Source organism: Pristis pectinata, chromosome 33, assembly GCF_009764475.1.
Source record: "Pristis pectinata isolate sPriPec2 chromosome 33, sPriPec2.1.pri, whole genome shotgun sequence".
In the NCBI taxonomy this organism is placed as follows: Eukaryota; Metazoa; Chordata; class Chondrichthyes; order Rhinopristiformes; family Pristidae; genus Pristis; species Pristis pectinata.
In genome coordinates this window covers 12,122,133-12,147,758 of record NC_067437.1, presented here as the reverse complement: position 1 = coordinate 12,147,758, position 25,626 = coordinate 12,122,133, and the positions used below count along the sequence as shown (strand labels likewise).

The window sequence follows — 25,626 nt, the reverse complement described above, 5'->3', positions numbered from 1 at the left end:
TTTTCCTTCCAAACATAAAAGACATTGCTCACGACTTCTGACATGCCGATTTTTGAGTTTGAGTTCTTTTGGAAAAAATTGTTTTGATGAAATGGTGTTCTGTAAAATGCAAGTGAAAGTCATTTTAAATAATGGGCTGATCCAAAATGGCAGTTCAGCATTTTACCTGCATCATCAGCCCTTAATTCCCTTACCATCAAAACAAAGCACAAATCTAGCTGTTGCTGAATAGTCGAATTAAATGCCAGTAAGACCAAGGAATTGATTGTGGACTTCAGGAAGGGGAAGTTGGGAGAACACACACCAGTCCTCATTGAGGGGTCAGTTGTGGAAGGGGTGGGGAGCTTCAAGTTCCTGGGCGTCAGCATTTCAGAGGATCTATCCTGGGCCAATACATTGATTCAATCGTGACCCTACTTCATTAGGAGTTTGAGGAGATTTGATATGTCACCAAAGATTCTCGCAAATTTCTATAGAGGTACAGTGGAGAGCATTCTTTCCTTTTCAATCTTTTTATTGTTTCAAATTAATTTCAAATTAATAAACATAACATTAGTGATTATACATATGGTATGAAGGGATTGGGATAACAGTAATGACAGTTAATATATACCCTCACAGGGAGTAAAATATATAATTTGAACCTCCCAATCTCTTACTAAGTGAGCATGATACAAAAGAATTTGAAAAATTTAATTATATGAAAAGAGAACCCCCAAATTAGAAAAAATAACAATAAATAAATGTAAACCAAAAACTTCAACAAAAAAAAAGCTGGACTGATATTTCTTCAGTTTAAAAAAAACATTATTATGTCATTGGCTCCACTCCACTATATTCAAAGGTTATTGAAAGGGATTCGAAAAAGGTCTGGTTATATCATATGGAAATACTTAATAAATGGACTCCAGACTTCCTCAAATTTAAGCAAAGAAAGTGGAGAGTATTCTGACTGGTTGCATCACTGCCTGGTATGGAGGCTCCAACGTGCAGGATCTAAAGAGGCTGCAGAGGGTTGTAGAGTCAGCCAGCTCCATCATGGGCACAACCCTCCCCACCATCGAGGACACCTTCAAGAGGTGGTACCTCAAGAAGGTGGCATCCATCAGTAAGGACCCAGGACGTGCCCTCTTCTCATTACTACCAGGAAGAGGTACAGGTGCCTGAAGACCCACACAACGTTTTGGGAACAGCTTCTTCCCCTCTGCCATCAGACTTCTGAATGGTCCATGAACACTACCTTGTTATTCCTCTTCACTTTATTTATTTATTTTTGGGGTAACATAGTAATTTTTATGTCTTGCACTGTACTGCTGCCGCAAAACAACAAATTTCATGACATACGTCAGTGATAATAAATCTGATTCTGATTCTAAATGGTTTTGTCAATCAGTCCTGTCTTTCAGAACACTGCTACTGCAGGGCTGAGATGAGTGATAGAGATACTGTATGGAAACAGGCCCTTTGGCCCACTGAGTCCTTGCCAACCAACGAGATACAGTTGTAAAATGCATTAAGGTTCCTACCTTCCTTGCAGATAATTTTAATTATACTGGAGAACCGCACAGATGTCAAATTATGATAGCAAATCATAACCAAGGGACCATTTGTATCAAAACAAGGACTGAAAAGATTTAAGGATGTGCTCAAAGCTTCCTTTAAGAACAGCAACATCTTCACTGACTCCTGGGAAACTCTGGTGGTGCATGACCACTCAAAGTGGAGAAGTAGCATTTGGGGTCATATTGAGAACTTCAAAGCCATGTATTGGGAGCACACAGAAGCCCTGAAACAGCAGCAGGTGGACAGCTCCACCTCACACACCATCTCATGTCAGTCACCTCCTGCTCCATCTGTGGAAGAATCTGTGGTTCCAACATTGGCTTCATTAGCTATGTCAGAATCCACTAAACAGAAGTGGGAGCAAGTCATCCTCAGTCCTGAGGGACTGCTGCAGATGAAGAGGAAGGAAATTCCCAGCTCCCAGGGCTAGCGATTTCCAGGATTTAGATCCAATGGAGTAGCAGCAATACCTTTCCAAGTCAGGACCCTGAAGTTGGTGGACTTCCCAAATATTTGCTGCACTTAGCCTTCTTGGTGGAAGTTTGGGTGGGACTGCAGGAATGGTTCAGTGAATGATTGCAGCATACTTTATGAATGATATACTGACAACCTGAAATGTTAACTCTATTTATCCCTTTCATTCCATCCTCCTCTCACCTGGACTCACCTATCACCTGCCAGGGCAGCATGGTAGTGTAGCGGTTAGCGTAATGCTATTACAGCACCAGCAACCTGAGTTCAATTCTGACTGCTGTCTGTAAGGAATTTGTACGTTCTCCCCGTGTCTGCTTGGGTTTCCTCCTGGAGCTCCAGTTTCCTCCCACGTTCCAAAGACATATGGGTTAGGAGTTGTGGGCATGCTATGTTGGCGCCGGAAGCATAGCGACACCTGTGGGCTGCCCCCAGAGCATTCTATGCAAAATTGCATTTCACTATGTGTTTTGATGTACATGTGACTAATAAAGATATCTTCCTCCACTCACATTCTTATTCTGGCTTCTCCCTCTTCCAGTCCTGATGAAGGGTCTTGACCCAGAACGTTTCTACCACAGATGCTGCCTGACCTCCTGAGTTCCTCCAGCATTTTGTGTGTGTGTGTGTGTGTGTGTCGCTCCAGATTCCAGCATCTGCAGAATCTTTTGTGTCTATATTAACTCTATTTCTCTTTTCGAAGTTGCTACCTGGCCTGTTGAATGTTTCCAGCATCTTCAGTAATTATCTCTCACGACATACAAGACAGTGATAATAAACCTGATTCTGATTCTCTTAAACCTGCTTTGAACCTGAGCTGCTGACCTGTCAGCCCAGCAGCTGTGCAGTGACTGAGGCCAATTAGGGAACTACAGTTCCCAGCAGACACCACGCGGGGTTCGCGCATGCCCACTCAGACCGAGCCCAGTCAAGATGGAGGGCGCGCTCACTGAGGAGACGGAGCGGCGGAGCCCTGAGCCTGGGGAGGAGCCGGAGCCGCAGAGTTTCCGGGACCTGGTAACTGGAGGTCCCGGGTCGGCGCTGAGTGGGTTTGGGGGAGCGAGGGGGGTGAAGATCACTGTCTGGGAAGCCTTTACACAGAGGCCTCGGTGGTGGGAAGCTGGGCCTGGGGCACATGTCGGGAGTCCGGGGAAGAAGGGGAGAGAAGTGGGAGGAGAAGAGTGGGGGTGGGAAGGGAGAAGAGTGGGGGTGGGAAGGGAGGGGAGTGGGGGGAGTGTGGAGTGGGGGGAGGGAGTTGGGGGGAGTGGGGGGGGGAGTTGGGGGGAGGGAGTGTGGAGTGGGGGGAGGGAGTGTGGAGTGGGGGGAGGGAGTGGGGGGGAGGGAGTGTGGAGTGGGGGGGAGGGAGTGGGGGGGAGGGAGTGGGGGGAGGGGGAGGGAGTGGGGGGGGGAGTGTGGAGTGGGGGGGAGGGGGAGTGGGGGAGTGGGGAGTGGAGTGGGGGGAGGGGGGAGTGTGGAGCGGGGGGAGGGAGTAGGGGGAGTGTGGGGCAGGGGGAGGGAGGGAGGAGGGGGGAGTAGTGGGGCAGAGGGCTGGATGGTTGTGTGCGCGCTGGGGCAGAGGGCTGGATGGTTGTGTGTGCACAGTCTCACCCACAATCTCTCCCATCTCTTTTTGCACTGCCCCCTCACCTTCTTGAGCCCTGTCCACTCAACTTCTCGAGCCCTGTCTCCACCACTGACACCTCCATCCTTCTTCCCACGGCCTGGGTGTGGGAACTCTGATGCCCGAGGCCCCTGTTTGAATGCTGCCTGAATGGGTTGTTGGAGGGTTTACCTGTGGATGTAGTTTGGTCTCGATTTCTCTTGAATCACAGGGTGTGACTGAGGTTTTGTGTGAAGCCTGCGAGCAACTGGGATGGAAATCGCCAACCAGCATCCAGAAGGAAGCTTTGCCTGTGGCCTTGCAAGGTAAGAGATGGAACAACAGTAGTTGCTGTCTGGCTGAATATCAAAAATCTTTTTGCTGTTTCGCTGTATATATTGCCTTTGCACCCTGCTGCTGACACCTGCCTAGGTGAATCTTAAAAAATCTTGTGGCATTTTCTCAAGAGGAGGTTTCTTCTGAGTGTTTTGGCTCATGTTTTACCACAAACAACACTGCTAACAGAAATCACCAGATTGCCATTCAGTTGCTAATCACAAGACCTCTTTATTATCATTTGTGTCCTGCATTTCCTGATGTTACAGCTTTCTTTGAGGATGGGACAGAGTTGATAGAAGGAAACCTGTAGATGTTATGTATTTAGATTTCTAAAAGGCATTTGACAAGGTGCCACATAAGAGACTGGTGCATAAATTAAGAGCCTGAGGTATTGGAGGAAGTGTGTTAGCATGGATTGAAAACTGGCTGCAACATCAACAACAAAGAAGTGGAGTAAATTCGTTCTTTTCAGGCTGGAGGGATGTAGCTGGTTGAGTACCCCTAGGGATTGGTTTTTAGCCCTTGATTTTTACTATTTACATTAATGACCTGGAGGAGGGAATGAAATGCAAGGTTTCCAAGTTTGCTAATGATATTGAAATTGGTGGAAGGACATGTTATGATGAAGGCATTGTGTTTCTGCAATGGGCTATAGACTGCATGATTGGCAAAAACCTGGCAAATGGAGTTTAATGTGGGGAAGTGTGGGTCATGCTCTTTCCTTATGAGGAATCAAAAGGAGAGAGACTGCAAATAAGTGAAGTTCAAAGGGATCTCGGAATCATGAATCACAAAAAGCTAGCAGGCAGGTCCAACAAGTAGTTAAGAAGGAAAACAGCATGTTGGCCCTTTGGTATTGGTTTATTATTGTCACTTGTAGCAAGGTACAGTGAAAAACTTGTCTTGCATACTGATCGTACAGGTCATTTCATTGCACAGTGCAGTTACATTGAGTTAGTACAGAGTGCATTGATGTAGCACAGGTAAAAACAATAACAGTACAGAGTAAAGTGTCACAGCTACAGAGAGAGTGCAATGAATGTATGAATAGGAAAGTTTTGTTACAGTTGTACAAGGTGTTAGTGAGGCCACACTTGGAATACTGTGCTCCCATTTGTTCCACTTGCATAATAAAATGATATAGTAGCTTTAGAGGCAGTCCAAAAGAGATTCACTAGGCTAATTCCTGGGATGACAGGATTGTCATATCCAAACTGTCTAGCTGTTCTTGATCTGTATTTGTTGGATTTCAGAAGAAACAAACACGATCCTAAGTGAGCTTAACAGGGTAGAATGTTTTCTCTAATGGAAGAATCACAAACAAGAAGACATAACTACAAGATAAGGGGCCAGTCATTTAAAACTGAGGTGCGCAGAAATGTCTTCTCAGACGGTAGTGAATCTCTGGAATTCCCTGACCCTGAGGGTGGTGGAGGTCGGATCATTAGATGTATACAAGGTAGAGATAGATAAATTTTTGGAAGATCGAGGGTTGTGGGGAATAGCCTTGCTCTGATTTTAGTGTTGTTTCTCCTTGGGTATGGCAATGTGGCTAGTCCAGGCTACTGGATACTAATACTTCAGGGAAGAGTGCAGTCCCCAGTGTGGCAGCTGGGGATTTTAAGTTCAAATAATTAAATCAAAAATAAAAAGCTACTAATGATGATGATGGAGTGATTGGAGTGTTGTAAAAGAGCCGTTTGCAATGAGCAATAAATGGCTGTTTTGCTGGCAATGTCCATATCTCATGAAAAGTATGAAACCTCTTGTAGACATTGTCCCTTGGAGCAAATAGTTTCTCACTATGTACCTTATAGAATCCTTTAATCATCTGTAAGTGCTCTAATCGGATCACAGTTTAATCTCCCATAATCATAGAATACAAATCTGATCATCCAGCAAAGGAAAACCACTCCTGCCAGTGGCATTACTGAATTATGGCAGAGTTGTGCTGATTTAACTGTCAATCTCGAAGCTCATGCTTGCATTAGTAGAGCCAGATTTCCTGACCATCGACCTCCAACAACTCTTAGACAGTGGTCTTTGGGAGCTTTCAACACCAGCACAGTATGAAACAAACCACCGTCTCACTGAACAAATGTGACCTCTGAGCGTGCATCTCAGCATTTCCATGGGCACCCACCTCTTGCTGCGCTTGCATTGAGAAATGGGCCAAACTTGACCATGTCATCCTCTTTCTTTCAGGGCGGGACATTATTGGCCTGGCGGAGACTGGCTCTGGAAAGACGGGTGCTTTTGCTTTGCCAATTCTGCAAGCTTTGCTGGAGAAACCGCAGCGCCTCTTTGCGCTCGTCCTGACGCCAACCCGGGAGCTGGCCTTCCAGATCTCCGAACAGTTTGAGGCTCTGGGTTCATCGATTGGAGTGAAGTCCGGTTAGTAAGTGATACCTTGATGGGATAGGGGAAAGAGTTGGGATGGGAAAAGGAAGAGGGAGGTAATGTTCAGTTGGGATGTGGTAGAATTAGAGGGGAAAGAAAGTTGATGAGGTGAGTTATTGACATTGGTGGGGAGTTGGGAGGGAGTGAGGGTGTATTGTAGTTGAGGTGCTCTTTGCGTATCATCCCTCTAATGACTAGATTGCAATGGTGAGGCCACCATGTAGCTGGGTCAGAGTCCATGCTTGATGTCCTACCTGATGTGCTCAATGCCAAAAGCTGCCTCTTTGGTTACAAGATCCTAAAATGGTTCACAGTTTTGCTGTGATGTGGTGTTATGGTGAGGATCTCTCCTTTTCCTAATCTGATGAATCTTCCATTTTCCTTACAGCGGTGATTGTGGGTGGAATTGATATGATGTCGCAGAGTCTTGCTTTGGCAAAGAAACCTCACGTCGTCATAGGTGAGTTTTGGCACCCTTCCTCCTCTTCTTAAACACTCTGTTGCGGGGCTATCTGCTGTCCTCCAGCTCCTGGGTATTCCTTGGCATCTTCTGCTGATGAACTCTTCCCGTATAGACTCAGACGCAGACTCGCGCCATTATCTCTGTCTCAAACTAGTAGAATCTGTTTCATTATGGTGAGATGTGCATATGCTACATTTAAATTTTGTGTGAATGGAGTGCAGCAAAGTAAAAGCTGTTGCAAATTAGATTCGATACATGATCAACACACCAGACAATGACTTTAACCCAACAGCTATATTTCTTCATTAATTGCAATTACCCTTTAATTAAAAACAGTTCTAAGTCTTGCTATTTGGATATTACTCATTCTTGTTGAACCTAGTCAGGGTTTGATATGGTGAGTTTTTCTCATCCCTCTGACTCAGGACTCCTGCAATGGTCCTTCTCCAGAGTCATTGCTGCTGATTATTTTGTGTGACACTTTTTATACATTCCTTCGCATATCTCCCAGAAATTGCCTGATTCTATGCAGCTGTAAGTCTGCTTTGTGAATTATCAGACTGATGCGCTATCCATTGTCACAGGATGTCCATTTATATCAGAGAGTTATCTGCTGCCTGCACTCAGTGCTATGTCAGCACAGCATTGCTCTTTTCTCACGTTGATGTTGATCACATTACCATGTTTCATTGTTTTTAGTTGTAAACCACCTGTGCTTAAAATTCACCTCATTCAGTCCCCTTGGGATCGAGGATGACTTGCCTCCTCTCTGGATTCTGATGAGAGTGGTGTGCAGAGTCTTCCACAGATAGGCAGCAAGTCCCTAAAGGGTATTTTGTGAGGTGGTGCATTCCTTCCACCCCTTATGTTTTTTTTTGTGGGCTTCCTATGCATGGACTCGGATTCTTAACACAATCCTGAATGCTGCTGCTCCATTTTGTGTGGTAAAGGGCCAGGGATTCCCAGGAGTCAGTAGGGATGTAGCATTTTTCAAGGAGGTTTTAAGCATGTCCTTAAATCTTTTCCTCTGTCCACCTTTTCATGGTGGAACTCAGGATGTGGTTCAATTTGGAAGTCTAGCATCAGGTTTTTAATGATATGGTCTGAAAAAAATTGCTATAATGTTCTTGATGTGTTATTTACTTACACCCTAATTTTTGCAAAGGGTTTTTTTCCCATATTTTCCCCCCTCCAAGGCAAGGCCTCAATTTTATGCAGCCATTAAATCTTAGATAGGGGCTTTCTTTGCTTTCAATGGCATATTGGGTTCTGAGGTAAGAGCAGCAATAGTTACTGCACTAGGTATATTCCTCACTCCAGGTCAGAGTACACACTTTAAGCAGGAGGCACTTGATCTGGAACAAGAGTGCTGCCTGAGTTCATTGCTTTCTGTGCCCTTACTCAATGGTGACCCCAGACTCCCAGCCAAGATCACTGAGAATCAAACCTGAGCTTCTGGGAGGGGAATTTCTCAGTAGCAATAGCAGGATTGTCATGCTGGTTCCATGATTTGTTTTTGGAGGACGTTACTGAAGTTGTCTTCTCTCTTCCAGCCACTCCGGGTCGCCTGATAGATCACCTGCAGAACACGAAGGGCTTTAACCTGCGAGCGCTCAAGTACCTGGTGATGGATGAGGCTGACAGAATCCTTAACATGGACTTTGAAATCGAAGTGTGTGAACTTAAATATTCGGGATTTTTCGTGCTTTCCTCATTTGTTTTTGAGAATATTTTCATCTGATTGATGCATCCCAACAGTAAAAGCTGTTCCTTTAGTGTATGTGTCATCTGCTTGAAGGGAACCTGAAGTAGCAAATTGAAACCTTTCGTGACTTTGGGGCACCTTGAAGCATTTTGTTCGACAGTGTAGTCTCTGATATGCAGCCGTTTTGTGGGCAGCAAGGTCTCACTGACTGCATTATGATAATTGAGATAATCTTCAGAATTGCTCTTTAGGATTGCACTCTGGGACCAGGCAGACAGAACCTCATTCAAATGTTAGACCTCTGACAGTGCAGCATTTCCTCATTGCTGCACTGAAGGTTCAGCTTGCACATTTGTTTCTAAGGCGAGGGTAGGGCTTTAACCAGGGACCTTCTGATTCATGATAAAATGTGATGAACCAAGTCCTAACTGATAAAACTGGGCTGCTCACTGACTAATACTGCCTGGATGGCAGAGCAAAGAGTCATACAGCACAGAAACAGGCTCTTCGGCCCACTGAGTCTGCATCGACCATCAAGCACCCATTTACACTGATTCCGGTTTATTCTCCCCATATTCTCACCAACTCTTCCGAGATTCTACCACTTGCCCTACACACTAGAGACAATTTACGGTGGCCAATTAACCTACCAACCTGCACGTCTTTGATACGTGGGAGGAGACCGGAGCACCCAGGGGAAACTCGCATGGTCAGAAGGAAACCGTGGAAACTCCACGCAGACAGCAACAGAGGTTGGGATTGAACCTGGGTTGTTGGAGCTTTGGGGCAGGAGCTCTGCTAGCTGTCCCACTCTGCCACCCCAAATGTTCATACGGTTTCAACAATCACCAATGTACCAGATCTCCTCTTATTTCTGTACACCCTGGAGAACACATTTCCTTTATGTGTCATTTGCTTGAAGGGAACCTGAAGCAGCAAGTGTGGAAACGTTCGGCAGCACTGAGTTCTTGTGGGACATGCCCTCTTCTTGCTACTACCATCGGGGAGGAGGTACAGGAACCTGAAGACCCACACTCAGCATTTTAGGAACAGCTCCTTCCCCTCTGCTATCAGGTTTCTGAGCAGTCCATGAACACTGTCATTATTTCTTTATTTTTTCATATATATTTATTTTTGTAACTTATTGTAACTTATAGTAATTTTATGTCTTGCACTGCTGCTGCAAAACAACAAATTTCACGACATACGTCAGTGATAATAAACCTGATTCTGATTGTGAAACCCTGTACTGTAACAGGTTGATGCACCTTATGCTCTGAGTTGGGTGAATTAAACTGCACCGTGTACATTGGCCAAGAGATGGTGCCATTGTTCAAGGAGCAGCAGAAAGCTATTAGACTATTTAATGTTGCACATTCATTCCAGTGTTCGTTAGAATACTGTTTCCATATGTAATTGATGCACAAAGCAATGAACAAGTATATTTTTAATAGATGATGTAAGAAGTAGTTGTGGGCAATAGTACCTTTCTTTGGATGTAAAGTCATGGTGTGTTCTATGTTCTTGTCATGTTTCAAAAGATTTCATTGACCCAGGTTTTCTTTTGTAGGTTGATAAAATTCTCAAGGTGATTCCTAGAGAGCGGAAGACCTATCTGTTCTCAGCTACAATGACTAAGAAGGTAAGGGAAGGGTGTGCTGAAACAGGTTTACTTAACGTATGTGTGTGTATGTCTCTGAGGGAGGACCTCAGTGGAGATGGAGACAGAGAGGGCGGGGGTCTGAGGGGATTAAGGAAAAGTAGGTGGGCTGACATTAATGTACAAACTCCCTTCCGAGGGGGAGCTGCAGCAGCGAAGAATCCTGGTTCAATTATTAGGTGTGTTTTTTTAAAAGCTGCTATGTTTTTGCCGAAGCTGTCTCTATATGTGTGTCTTGCACGTGTACACTCTCCCTCTCAGCTCTCCCCTTCACCCTCTTGCGTGTGAGTGACCATGTATGCTTCCTCTTCCTCATACTCTAACTCTCTCTCCCCTAATCAGGTACAAAAGCTCCAGCGAGCTGCACTGAAGGACCCGGTGAAATGTGCTGTGTCAACCAAGTACCAGACAGTGGAGAAACTGCAGCAATATTACGTATTCATCCCTTCCAAGTTCAAGGTAAAGCAGCACCTGCCTCTATACTTTAAACGGTCTATCTCTGATATAGTGATCAGAATTTTTATATCTGTGGGATACTGGCAGAGAAGGTTTGGTACTTGTTCTACAGAGTCTGTCTGCTACTTTACACAGTAGAATTGAAGGGGAGACGTTGGTTTTCCAATTAATAATGTTATATGTCGGGCACAAAATCATTGAGCTGTCTCACATGAGCTACAAAGCTCATGTGGAGGGAAGTTTTTGCATTGATTTTGTTCGAAGTTCCTTGAATTATCTTTTTTCCCTTTTTTTCTCTAGGATTGTTACCTGGTTTACATTCTCAATGAACTTGCTGGGAATTCCTTCATCATCTTCTGCAGCACGTGTAACAATACACAGCGCACAGCGCTGCTCCTTCGCAATCTGGGATTTACTGCCATTCCCTTACACGGGCAGATGAATCAGGTGGGCTGTTGCTCTTTGCACTTTGAAATGACAGACTTTGACCTGTGATATAAACCGTTCTGTTTAAAATTGTTTGGGTTTTGTTTTTAAATCGCAGAACAAACGATTAGGTGCTTTGAATAAGTTCAAGGCCAAGTCTCGGTCAATCTTGCTGGCCACAGATGTGGCAAGTCGGGGCCTGGATATTCCCCATGTCGATGTGGTTATAAACTTTGACATTCCCACGCATTCTAAGGTAAGGCTGGGGTAGCATAATATAGAAAATAGCTGCTTCCTCATGGAATAATTGTGGACCTCTGCAGTTACCTGTCACCTGAAGGGTAAACGGAGGACGATGGAATAAGTGGGAATCAGCTCCCATTGGATAAAGTTCTAATGCATTGCATCGGCTGAATTAGCTGACCTCAACCAGTGTCCTACAATTAACTGCAGTACTTTTGAATGGGAAGAATCAGCCAGAGATTCTGTTCCTGCTCAATGTTTGCTGATTTTTGGACAAAGTTAGGTAGGGATTTGGCTGCAATATTGACTATTTCAATGCATGGGAGCTTGGGCAACAGGGAAAAGCCCACGTGTGTGAGATTACAGCAGACTGTGTGACTTTATTACTGATCCTCTCCCCTCGCTCCTCCTCCAACCTCTCTTCTCCACCACCCTCCCTCTTCCCCCCCCCACCACTGTCACACAGCTTGTTCTTTTGCTGCTGTCAGCCAGGTTTTCTCAGCCTGTGTGTCACGTGAACTGCCTGTGTGTACAGGTGCACCGCCTGCTCCAGTTTAATATAGCTTGATTTTTATCTTGCAGGATTACATTCATCGAGTGGGACGCACAGCCAGAGCTGGCCGCTCGGGGAAGTCCATCACTTTTGTCACCCAGTAAGTTTTGCTTGTTCAGATATACCAACTCCATGCACTTGATTCCCTTTCATTCCCTCGTTCAGCTTGTTACTGAAGTGGAGCAACAGACTAGGAAAGAGTTTTGGGGTGGAGGTGTGTCCCCTTTAACTTGCGTATCCTGGGTTTGGCCAACTCTGATGTAACTTGGTGCTTATTTGTGATTGGGAAGTAAAGTAATACAGCACAGAAACAGGCCCTTTGGCCCAACCGGTCCATGCTGACCACAGCATCCTCCCTGCTAGTCCCAGTTGCCCGCATTCAGTCCATAAACCTCCAAGCCCCTCCCCTCCACGTACCTATCCAAATGCTTCTTAAGTGTTGCAGTTGTGCCTGCTTTGACCACTTCCTCTGGCAGCTCATTCCAGGTACTCACCACCCTCCGTGTAAAGAAGTTACCTCTCAGGTCTCTTTTAAATCCCCCCCCCCCCCCGTCTTGTCTCTGTGCCCTCTAGTTTTGGACTCCCCAACCCTGGGGAAAAGACTATGACCGTCCACCTTATCCATTCCTCTCGTGATTTTATAAACTTCTATGAGGTCACCCCTTATTCTCCTATGCTCCAAGGAATAAAGATACAGTGTGGCCCACTTCTCCCTATAGCTCAGGCCCTCTTAGTCCAGGTAGCAGTCTCGTAAATCTCTTCTGCACCCTCTCCAGCTTGACAAGGTCTTTCCTATAACAGGGTGACCAAAACTATACACAATACTCCCAAGTGCGGCCTCACCAACGACTTATATAACTGCAACGTAATGTCCCTACTCCTAACCTCGATGCCCTGACCGATGAAGGCCAGCATGTTAAACACCATCATCACTCTGTCTGCTTGCGTGGACGCAAGCAAAATACCCAGTTTAGTGGAGGACAGTGAGATGAGTGTGGGATATGATGATAATTGAGGGCTGTTGAGATCAAGAAGGAGGAGGTGTTGGGTCTGTTGAAGAACATTAAGGTGGATAAGTTCCCAGGTGATTGAGAGAGGTAAGAGAAGAGATTGCTGGAGCTTTGACAAAGATCTTTGTTTCGTCTCTGGCCACAGGTGAGGTAGCAGAGGACTGGAGAGCAGCCAATGTTGTTCCTTTGTTTAAGAAGGGAAATGGGGATAGTCCAGGAAATTATAGGCTGAGCTCTCATCAGTGGTAGGGAAACTATTGAAGAGGATTCTTAGGGATAGGATTTACTAACATTTGTAAAAGTATGGGCTTGTTAGGGATAGTCAGCATGGCTTTGTGCAGGGCAGGTTATGTCCTATAAATTTTAGATTTTTGAGGAGGTGACAAAGACGATTGATGAAGATAGGACAGTGGATGTTGTCTACGTGGACTTTACGGAATTTGATGAGGGCCCCTATGGTAGGCTGATCCAGAATATATTATACATGGGATCCACAGGGATGGGGATCCACAGACTGTAATATGGATGGCCATAGAAGACAGAGGGTAGTGGTGGAGAGGTGTTATTCTGTCGGAAGTCTGTGACCAGTGGTGTTCCACAAGGGTCAGTGCTGGGACCTCTGTAGTTTGTGATGACTTGGATGAAAATGTAGTCAGGGTGATTAGTAAGTTTGCAGATGACACACAAATTGGTGAAGTTGTGGATAGCTGAGAAGGTTGTCAAAGGATACAGCAGGATATAGGTCAGTTGCAGATATTGGCAGAGAAATGGCGGATGGAGTTTAATTTGGGCAAGTGTGAGGTGTTGTATTTTGGGAGGTCAAATTTAAGGGACCTTTAAGAACATTGATGTACAGAGGGACCTTGGGGTCCAAGTCCGTAGATTCCTGAAAGTGGCAACGCAAGGCGATAGGGTGGTAAGGAAGGCCTATGGCAATCTTGCCTTTGCTGTTTGGGCCATTGAGTGCAAGACTTAGGAAGTCGTGTCGCAGTTGTATGAAAGTTTGGCTAGACCGCACTTGGAGTATTGTGTGACGTTCTGGTCGCCCCATTACAGGAAGGATGTGGAGGCTTTGGAGAGGGTGCAGAAGAGGTTCACCAGGATACTGCTTGAATTGGAGAGCATTACCAATAAGGAGAGGTTGGACAAACTTGGATCGTTTTCTCTGGAGTGTCAGAGGCTGAAGGGAAACCTGACAGAGGTTTATAAAATTGAGAGACATTATTGGGTAGATATTCAGAGTCCTTTTCCCAGGATAGAAGTGTCAAATACTAGAGGGCATAGCTTCAATGTGAGAGGGGGGAAAGTTTTGTTTTACTCCGAGTGATAGGTGCCTGGAACACCCTGCCAGGGGTGGTGGTGGAAGCAGACATGATTAGTGCCATTCAAGAAGCACTTAGATAGACACATGAATGTGCGGGGTATGGATCACGTGCAGGCTGATAGGATTAGTTTAATTTGGCTTCATGGTTGGCACAGACATCGTGGGGCAAAGGGCCTGTTCTTGTACTGTTCTACTGTACCTTAACAAACTCTTTCCAACTACTACAGTGTTCAGTATTCCATATTTATTTCTTATTTTCTTATGACATGCGAGACCTTTTTGACCTATTGAGTCTGTGCTAGATCTCATTGCCCAGGGACAGCAACGTTACACAGGTGCTCTTGTTGTGTTTTAGCCATCTCATACAGCTCTCTAGGACAAACTGGGGACGATCTGGCCTGTGACATTGAGCAGATTGCTTGGGCTGCAGTCTGATTGATGCTCCCCTGACTCCAGCAGACTTTAGGTTAAGAATTTCAGATTCTTGCTGATTTAGCAAGAATCATGAATCACGGCACTGTTTAGTATCTCAGCTTGGACTTCCCTTTGATGACTTGGCTGAGCATAAACCTGTAATGATGGACTCACTACCCACCCACACCGCAACCCCCCCCCCCACCTCAACCCCTCCCTTTCCTTCCCACAATAATTAAATATAAGATAAAGACAAATAAATTGGTGTTGGTAGTTTTCGATTGTGCAGTGTGTGTCTACCAAGCCCTGGCCTTGGGGTAGGGCGAGGGGATCAAAAGCAGATTTGTTTTTCAAAATAGCTTCAATCTGACCTCGCACGGCTGGAACCTGTTAATCAGCCATTGTACAACTGGTCTCATGTTTCCATGGCTCTGTTTCTTTTGAAACTGCTGCAAGTCTGAAAGATAATGAGGCCAGAACAAACGAAGCCTGGCTTCTTTGAGAGACCAGACCCTGGGTCATACAGGGTTCTGGAGCTGAGTAATAGATGATCTGTGTGCTGGAAGGCAGTTAAGCTTTGAAGCCTATGCAGTGCTGGGTGTGAGTACTTCTCTTGTGCTGAGTGCTGAGCTGAGTCCACGTCCCAGCTATCGCTAACTCTACTTCAATGCACAGTTGTGCTTTACCTTTCATCTGACTTGGGGTGTAGCAATTGGCTTCAGCACCAAGGTTCTTGCTGCTGGTTGAGGTGGTGGGGTGAAATCGGATCAGTGCAATGACAGATCAGACTACTGTTCAGACTTAAAGAATGGTTACAGTGTGGAAGAAGGCCATTCAGTCTATGTCAGAGCTATCAACCTTGTCCCACTTTCCCACCCTCTCACTATGGCTCTGTAAATGTTTTTTTTTCAGATACTTAACTCGCTCTTTTGAATGTTCCAATTGAATCTGCCTCCTACAATCTCTGGCAGGGATTGCAGACACTAAACACTTTCAGGCTTTAAGAAAAACTTTTCCATTTCTCATTCGTTTCTTTTGCTGATCTCTTCCATCTGTGTCCCTAGATTTTGAACCCTCCACAAGTGGGAACAGTTTTTGTCTCTACAGCGTTTATATCCTTCATGACTTTAAATGCCTTGAGCAGATCTCACAAATTCTTGTGTTCCGAGGAGAGCAACCTCAGCTTCTCCTGTCTATCCATGTAATTGGTCCCTTATCCCTGGAATCATTTTGCATCCTCTCTAAAGCCTTTAAGTCTTTCTTGTAGTGTGGCCCCCAAAACTGGGCATAGTCTGCATGGTGTAGCGGAACCTGTGTTTTATAAAGGCACATCATGACTTCCTTGCTCTTGCATGTATGCCTCTGTTTATAAAGAGTTTGATCCCATATGCTTTATTTTAATCCACTTCCTCAACTTGCTGTATATGTCCTCAGATCACTCTCTTCTTTTGCCCCTCTTTGAATTGTTGGCTCTAGTTTATGTTGCCTCTTCTCATTCATAATATCAAAATATAACACCTTGCATCTCTTAGGATTACCTTCCATCCAGCATCTATTGGCCCATCCACCAGCCTGTCTGCGTCTCCTTGAAGTCTCTTACTGTCCTCCTACAGTCCCCTAGGCTCCAAGTTTTGTTTCATTGTATGTATTTTGTATTAGTATATTGTGCTCTTTAATCAATATTAATACAACAGTGGTTGTAGTACCCACCTGTGCGGAATTCCATTATACCCTATCTGCCGGAAAAAAAATCTTTCGCCACTAATTTTGTTTCCCTTTTAGCCAATTTTCTATCCATGCTACTCCCCTTTATTCCAAGATGACTAAATCATGACGATAAGCCTTTGCATACCTCATCAATTTTTAGCCTGTCCAGAATCTTTCTTAAATTCTCCTTTGAGACTTTACATCAGTCTTCTGCCAAGGAAGCAACGTCTTTATATAGTTCCTCAAACATGTCATTTGCTTCCATGTGTAAACTTTTGTTTTAGTGTCTGATTGGGCTCACCTCCCCTCTTGCATGGGAATGTACCTAGACTGTAGCAGAAACATCTGTACTTTTAAAGGCATCCCATTGTTTAAAATATAGTTTTGTCTGCCAAGTTTTGACCTTGCTTTACCCAGGCCACATTTGTACTTGCCCCATTGAAGTTGGCCCTCTTCCTGTTGACTATGGCTCTCTGTATCCTTTACCAAAGCTATTCTAAACCTTGTATTCCATTTGATGTCTTCTAGATTTCCCCCGTGTATACTTGCTCCACTTGAACGAGTCCAGCAACGTTACCTTCATCTTTGGGTTAGAAACATACTGATAGAGAAAGTTCTCCTGAATTCACTTCAGGAACGCCTCTCTCTTCCATGTAACTGTTATCAAGGTCTATATTTGTATAACTGAAGTTTCAATACTTTATGGCTTTTGTACATCTCTGCAATTTTACTGCAGTTTTGCCCATCAATATCTTTCCCACAAGTTAAGTTTATGGAATAGTCACAGTTGTGTTATCAAACATAAGTGATCCTTAATCATTAGCAGGTTCTGGCCTTGATTGTTCTGATGCTGCGTTTCCAGTGCTACAGTATTCTCGATCAATATTGTGACCATTTCCCACTGCCCTTTCCACAGCGACTCCACTGTGAGGTATGTTGGCTGATGCTGATGCCAGAGTTTTCTTGGTTCTTATAGGCACCACCTTCAACCCCATCCAAAGATCCTGGTGACGATAGACACTTGTAGTTATACAGTTACTTTAATGTTTCAAGGTGCTTCAAAGGAGTGTTATCAAACAAAAGTTGGCACTGAGCCACATAGCATATCAATGATGAAAATCAAGAAACTGCAGATGCTGCAAATCTGAAATAAAAACAGAAAATGCTGGAAACACTCAGCAGGTCAGGCAGCATCTGTGGAAAGAGAAACAATCTAACATTTCAGGTCCGAGACCCTTTGTCAAAACATTCTGATGGAGGAATTTGGACCTGAAATGTTAAATTGTTTCTCTTTCCACAGACACTGCTTGACCTGCATTTCCAGCATTTTCTGTTTCACATTGGTGAGGAATTTGAATTGAAGGTAAAGTTTAACTAACCCCTTAAAAGTAGTGAGGGAGAAATTTAGTTAGAGAATTTCAGAGCAGGAGAAAGAAATGGTGAATAATGGGAGGTTACTGCAAATGCTGTGATTGTTTTATATTGGAAGACTTCCTGCTGTTAATGTGCTCTTGTCAACTTCAGATATGATGTGGAGTTGTTCCAGAGGATTGAGCATCTGATTGGGAAGAAGCTCCCAGCATTCCCCACGCAAGAGGAAGAGGTGATGATGTTGGTGGAACGCGTGTCAGAGGCACAGAGATTCGCACGACTGGTACGTGGGTTTAATATGGGGGGAGATGGGGATTTGATTTCCTTAAAATGACTACCAGGCCTCTGGAGTAACAGCCAGTGATGCAACGAGGGATTCTGTAATTGGCACGCTTAAATGGTGTATAGAGTGCATTTTTCATTGAGATTCAAGTACTGACTTGCAGTAAGTTGAAGAATTCAGACTATTACTTGGAAACCCCCAGTTGAGAAGCAGGCCTAGGACATCAATTCCGTTCTATTCTTTTGTCGACACAAAGCGCCTAATCTTGTCCTCTACTCATTCGTTCCCCTCACCTTGCTAGAGTAGCTGGTGGACCAAGGCTACGACGAGGTCTGGAGCCAAGTAGTCCTGGTGAAACCAAATCTTTCATTGTTAGGCAGTTTATTGATGAATAAGTGTCCCTTGATAGCAGTGTTGATGACAGCCGTCGTCTTGCTGCTGATTGACAGTACACTGTTTGATTGGGCAGAAATTAGCCAGATTACATATCCCGCTTTTTGCGAGCAATTTTCCATATCTCTGGGAACCTGCCCATGCTGTATTGTACCATGGTGGCTCTGCTAGAGGAGTAGCTAGTTCAGGACTACAGCCGGAATGTTGTCTGGTCCCAAGGCGCTTGCTCTGTTCAATGCTCTCAGTGGTGATACCAAATGGAGTGAATCGAATTGACTGAAGTTGGGTTTCTTGTAGTGGGGATCTCGAAGGGAGCCACGATGGATTGCCCACTCAGCACTTGCAGCCAGACACAGCTGAGAATGCTTCAGCACTTCCTGGGCTCTTCCATTGTTGAGAGTGGGGATGTTCTTTGAGCCTACTCATCCTGTTAGCTGTTTAATTGTTCTCACTAGATAATATGGCAGCACTGCAGACCTCTAGTCTGATCTATTGGTTGTGAGATTGCTTAACTCCACCTGTTGCATGCTGTTCAGCACACGTAGTCACGATACACAGTGTCACCAGGTTGGTGTCTCATTTTAAGTTAAGCCTGGTGCTGCTTTCAGCATTTCCTTCTGCACTCTTCATTGAATAAGGCTTGATCTGCTAGCCTGATAGAGTGAGGGGTATGCCAGGGCATCAGTTCACAGATTGCGATGGTGTACCTTTCTATTGCCATTGCTGATTCACATCACCTCATAAATTACCCAGTTTTGAGCCATCAGATCCATTTTGATTTTATTTCATTTTGCATGATTATAGTACTGCACAGTAGAACACAGGGTATTGTCAGTGTGTAGATGGGACTTTGTCCCAACATGACCTTGAGGTTGCCATTTCTTCCAGTGATGGCTTGGACAGATGGATCTATTGTTGGTACATTGGTGAGGAGATGTGTGTAGACCGAATCTGGCAGCTATTATCTTTAGAACTCGGCCACCTCAGTTGGTGGTGGTACCAAACCACTCTTTGTGAAGTACATTCTGTGCCCTTGCTACTTTCAAGTGTTGATCAGTGAAAGAGCATTGTATCATTATCAGAGGGAGGATGTTGGTTGTGATGGGAGGGAGGTTTCCTTGCCCATCTTTTGGCCTGGAATCAATTCGGAGGCAAGGTTTCTCTCTCCTGCCTGTGTGTCTTTTGCACTGCTTATACAGGGTGTTCGCAGGGATTGTGATGGAGAACTCAGCACATTATATGTAAGGGACAATCCTGAGAGTCTGACTATGTCAAGCTGTTGCTTTATTAGTCTGTGGGGCAACTCTTCAGTTCATGTACCAGTCGCCGGATAAGGAGGAGTTGATTGTGCCTTTTACCCAATTTGTTGTGTCCTAACTTGGTGCCTGAGTAACAGTGATGGTACAATTTGAGTTACTCAACCATCTAAGAGTTAACCACAGTGCATCTGGAGTCACATTAGGCCGGTCTAACAGATTTCCCCAAAGAACATTCTTGAACCAGATTTGGTTTTTAATGATCTGATAAATCATGATCACAGAGCTATCATTTTTAAAGTTCCAGATTAATAACTAAATTTTAACTGTAGTATTGCTGTAGCCTCGCAGCACCAGAGACTGGGTTCAATCCCGACCTCTGGTGCTGTCTGTGTGGAGTTTGCATGTTCTACCCTGACCCTGTGGTTTTCCCCCACAGTGCTCCTGTTTCCTCTCTCATCCTTGCCTGTTTCCATGCTGTATGGCTTGAGCTAACGTGGGGTTTGAGTGTGCCTCTGTGTGTTGTTGGTTTACTTGGAACATGAGTTATTTTGCCTTGTGTTGAGGACGACCTGTCCTATGTAAGTGGGTCCATAGGCACCAAGGATCCTGACCCTAGTCACTATTAATTGACTCCTGTTGTGCATCTATGTAAGTACTAGGACAGGAATGGAAATGGTTTGAATACTCCTGTGGTGACTGTTTTACTCCTAAATGACATGTCATGGGTGTCTGATGGGGAATGAACATGGAACTGAACCCCCAATGGCCTCAAAATCTTGGGAGTGCAGAGCAAGAGGAGAAATTCTCCATGTGAATGCTGGAAGGCATTCTGAACTTGTACAGACGCTATGTGGGAAAAGTGCCAATGAGTATGATAGTTTGAGTGAAGTCATCATTATCCTTCAACAGCAATTCTGGTATTTAGTACTTGTCCCAACAAAATCAATGCCAATTTAATGTTGCCAGCTTGTACTAGGCTACAGATCAGGCTGAGGCTGAATTAACAACAGCAACACAATTTGGGGCCAAATCTGGCAGCAGCGGCACTGACCACTGGGATCAATCTGTCTCCCCACTTTACCGCCTTCCAGCTGCTCCAAAAAAAACAATTCTGGGTTTTCCACGTGCTGGAAAAGTTCAGTTTGGGATACAGTGCAGACATTGTGTCCATTAAGTAATCTGATTCTGGCATTGAGATTATTGATATCTTAACTAAAAAAACATGCTGGTGAATTGTTTATCAAGACATTTCCCTTCCTACAGTATCCAAAATTGGAGCTATTGCATCAGTCCAGTCTGTCAGTAGAATGGTTGTGGCTCGGTAATAAATGTTGCTTATTTAGTCAGGTACTTTTCTAATTTTAATTCTTAACGTCCTTTGAACTGTTCCAGCAATTCAGGCAATGAGGGGTGAGCAATACATATGTTTTGCCAATGACGCCTACCACCTGTGAATGAATCAAAAAAAAAAGCTATTAGAGCTTAGTTGCCAATTTTTCCATTTTAGATAAAGACCGCAAACTATCTTTTTTTAGTGATAGGCAATGTATTTATGTCTGAGGCAGTGTACATGTGTGGAAGAGCAAGTGTGTGTGTGTGTATTTTTCTCTGATGTTCCATGAGGCTCTTGCTGGTCTATATATACTGACAGAGGAGGCAGGATTGGTACAGTGTGTGCTGTAAGAGCAGGAATGTTTCACACCTTGTTTGTACAGCTCCTACTTATGGCTGTATAGAATGTTTTTTTAATTAAATCTCATCACTAGCAAAATGAGTTGTGCAGAATGTTGTCAGAAATTGCTTTTTGGGGCAACATCTCAAAAGTTGATTTACATTTGTGGAAGTAAAATAACAGTGAGTGGGTAGGGGAGGTAATTTTCTTTTCTTGTGTGGGACTGTTTGTTACTAAGATGCTTAATGATCTGAATGTTATACACAATCCCGCACCCCTCCCACCACTGCCCCCCCCCAATCATGACAAGGAAGTCTGAGGAAGAGTAAAATGAGATTTGTGCTTTGTGACAATATTGAGAAATTACACAAGGGGTCTATCTCCTGTTACTTGCTGACATTAACAGGATTTTGGGAGCAGATGTTCTGCTTGTACGCTGAGAACAGTACACTCTTTATAAGGATCAAACACAAATGTACAATAGGGCTCATTTGAATTTAATCTGGGATTTTGAGAGTGTGTAGTTTTGTTTCCAAGGTGACCTCTTGCTCTTCACTAGTCCTTGTCCGGACTATACACTAGTACCTCACTTGTGCTTAGGAGACTTTCCTAGGAACAAAAGTGTTAATGGAATTGATGCTTAAAAGGGGCCATTGTAGTATATATAGCGCAATGTATTACTGACATCGCTGCTGTGCTGGGAACCAGATTGAGGGCTCAGTTTACAGCTGGCACTCCCACAGAAATGAAACGCCTGAATTAAAGTGGTTAGCTGGAACAGTTTAGAGGCAGTTAAGAGTCAAAATTAAAAATTATCTGATAAAATATCAGTCTTAATTACTGAAACATAACCATTCTATTCAGACTGAAATTATGTAATAGCTTTGATTTTTGGAGACTGCAGGAGGGGAAATGTCTTGGTTGATAAAGAATTTGTCAGCGTGTTTTTTTTTTGGTTAAGATATCAATAACTCTAGTGCCAGCATCAGATTACATAACAGATACAGCAGTGACCCCAGGCCACTGCTGGGGATTGGCAGCACCTGCTCCATGTTGTTTGTTACCATAGAGAAATCTCCAGGCTGAGAAGGACTGTGCAGATGAGGAGACGGCAGCTTCCATCACATCCATCAGGAGATGATGAGACTGTGATCAGGGCAGTCTGCCAAGTTGTGGAGCTGCCACTGATGGTCCCCAGCGATGGTTGCAGCTCTGCACTGCTCAACCCATCCTGTCCCAACACCAGCCCTCGCAGGCAGCCTCTGCATATTGCCTTGGTGCTTCACACCACACTGAGCAGTGTGACGATGAGATCACTGTTTCACTGCAGTGGCAGTGCCAGTGCCAGCGGATGGCAGGGATTGCAGGTTCCAGGCACAGCAACACAAGCTATCCCCTTTCTAAAGTAAAGGGTAACAACACAGAAGGAGGCCATTTGATCCATGCTGGCTCCAATACGAGTCCCATTCTCTCATCCTTTTTTCCCTGCACCCCTTCAACTTGTTCTCTCTCACACGCCCTTCAGTTCTCCTTTGATTTTTTTTTGCCATTAACCTACAATGAGGGGTACTTTGCAATTAATCTACACGTGGGAGGAAATCACTGACGTCACGGAGAGCATGCAAGCTGCTCAGACAGCACCCAAGGTCAGGAACGAACCTACGTCCTTGGAACTGAGAGGCAGCAGCACCCTCAACCTGCGAGTGTTTGAACTGATCAGTGCTCCATGGAGATAAGATTATTAGTCACATGTACATCGAAACACACAGTGAAATTCATCTTTTGCGTTGGGTGTTCTGGGGACAGCCCGCAAGTGTTGCCACACTTCCGGCACCAACGTAGCATGCCCACAACTTCCTAACCCCTATGTCTTTTGGAATGTGGGAGGAAATCAGAGCACCTGGAGGAAACCCACGCAGACACGGGGAGAACGTACAAACTCCTTACAGACGGTGGCCGGAATTGAACCCGGTTCACCGGTGCTGTAAAGTGTTACGCTAACCGCTATCCCAGTTGGTATCTGCTTTATCGCTCTGACTGACTAGTAGGCAGTGCAGGAAGGTATGTCACAGGCAGCTCAGTGACTGTTCGCCCAAGAATGTCTCGTGTTGGAACCAGTGATTGCATTAAGGACCAAGTGGCTGTTGTAACAACTGATGTCAATACTTTCTACAGGAGCTGAGAGAACAGGGGGATAAGAGGAAACGGCCACACGAAGATGATGATGATACGGAACAGTCGCTGGGCATCAGGAAAAAAGTGGCAGGCGGCAAAGTGAGGAAAAAACAGCGTTAAGTTGCTTTAACCATGGACAGTGTGCTAAAATTGTTAACAGATTGGATGTGATATTTATATTTTGTATACTAGCCACAGCTGGAATCAACCGGTGTTTTGTTGGATCTATTCACTTGGATCTGTGGTGAAGACTTTACTATTGCCAGATTAAGTGGATGAAGTCGTATCTTTTGCTGTCATGCACAGCCATTCCTGGCAACGATTGCAATGTTCTTTCTCTACCATTATTTCCTTGCAGAAAAATCTATAAAATTGTGTTGTTATTTCAAAGAGAATTCCAACTTGCAAAGTTTTTTTTAAGACCTACAAGAATTAACTAAATATTCTCAAGTAAAAGCAAAAATTCCTATTAGTGCCATTGATTCTTTCTCTGGTTCTTATGGTTGGTATGTGCCAGATGTAACATTTTTCTGGGATTGAAACCATGATGTTCAGAAATAACCTGGATTCTGCCTTTTTTAGCTTTTGATCCATTTATGTCACACTTCCTTCCTTTTTCCCTGCAGCCTCCTCTAACCCCAAGTATTGCTCATCACTGACTGCTCTCCCTGCCCTTCTGCCTTAGACTAAGCTTTCAGATGTTGTCCATCAGCCCTTTTGGATTTCTCATCTCAAACCAGTCCCTTCTTTACAGCCAAGTCTGCAAAGGACAACCACTACCCTTCAGTCTCCCCTCTTAGCTGTGCAACTTATTATTTATGTATCATTCTCACTTGGTCAGTCTGTTACAGAGGGATAGAGACAGGGTTGAGCAGTGCATAATTTATAGCAAAGCCTATGAATAAACTGGGTTAAATTTTCCATCCATTTGCTGTCTATTATGTTGGTACATCTTGGTAAGTGGAACATTTGTCTGCATTTGTTGCTGGGTGCAGTCACTGCTTTAAAATGCCCCTGACTTGGGCACCATCCATAGAAGCAGGAATTTGGCGGAGGTTGTTGTTGCAGACAGGTTGGTGGCTCCACTCTTCAGGCCCCCCAGCTGCTCTCCCACTCCCACTCCCACTCAGTCAGAGGCTGGAGAACCAGCGCTATTTCCAATGGGCTCCCAGGGTCTCGGAGGTTCTGCTTGCCTCGACTCATTGGTGATCCAGCCCTTGCAGTCTGATGGACAAGGTTTGATTTTGGGTTAATACACAAACTTGTTTTCAGTGGAGGTTGGTAAATTGGTTTATTAATGTCACTGCACCAAGGTACAGTGGAAAAACTTGGGTTGTTTTCTTTGGATTTTCAGAAGCTGGGGGGAGACCTGATAAAACTCTTAAGATTATGAGAGGCATAAATAAGGTAGACAGTCAGAATCTTTCTCCCAGGGTAGAAATGTCAAGTACTAGAGGACATGCGTTTAAGGTGAGAGGGGAATAGTTTAAAGGAGATGTGTAGGGCAAGTTTTTTTTAACCACAGAGTGTGTTGGGTGCCTGGAACGGGCAGCCAGGATAGTAGTGGATGCAGAGACGATAGTGGCATTTAAGAGGCTTTTAGATAGGCACGGAGCAGGGACTGGAGGGATATGAATCGTGCAGGCAGAAGGGATTAGTTTAATTTGGCACAGACACCGTGGGCTGAAGGGCAACTCTGTCACATGGGAACAAGTTGTTTTCTCCAGTGACTTTTAAGTTTGTTCCATACAAGCCTCCTCCCACCTTCCTCCATCCCTCACAATCAGCTAATCCATTTACCCATGTTTATTCAGCTTCCTCTGAACATCCCTACTGTTCATGTCAACCACTGCTGTTGGCAGTAAATTCCCCTCAATATCCACTCTGAATAAAGAAGTTTCTCCTGTACTCCTAATTGGATCGGCTAGTGATTATCTTGTATTTATTCCTTCCCTGACGTCTGCTCTACACCTGCATTTAAAATCTGTATTTTAAAATGCCTATCCAATCACCCTTCCGTGAAGAGCTCCAGCCTGTTGGGTGTTTCTTGTTGGTTATAACCTCAGTGCTACAATCCTGCTTGTAAAAGTTTGAGCACAAGAGGTGTAAGAAGGGTGATGAATGGGGAGAGATATTAAC

The 25,626-nt window shown here is 44.5% G+C and overlaps 1 protein-coding gene across 1 annotated transcript; it reads left to right on the top strand.

The window, feature by feature from the left end:
- Positions 1-2,856: 2,856 nt before the first annotated feature.
- ddx47 (DEAD (Asp-Glu-Ala-Asp) box polypeptide 47) lies at positions 2,857-23,956 on the top strand. Its single transcript, XM_052043170.1, has 12 exons — positions 2,857-3,051; positions 3,867-3,960; positions 6,179-6,367; positions 6,762-6,833; positions 8,390-8,508; positions 10,112-10,183; positions 10,544-10,660; positions 10,958-11,104; positions 11,202-11,339; positions 11,909-11,979; positions 17,859-17,988; positions 23,488-23,956. Exons 1-12 carry the CDS (start codon positions 2,968-2,970, stop codon positions 23,605-23,607), a joined length of 1,353 nt encoding a protein of 450 aa, XP_051899130.1. The 5' UTR covers positions 2,857-2,967; the 3' UTR covers positions 23,608-23,956.
- Positions 23,957-25,626: the final 1,670 nt, after the last annotated feature.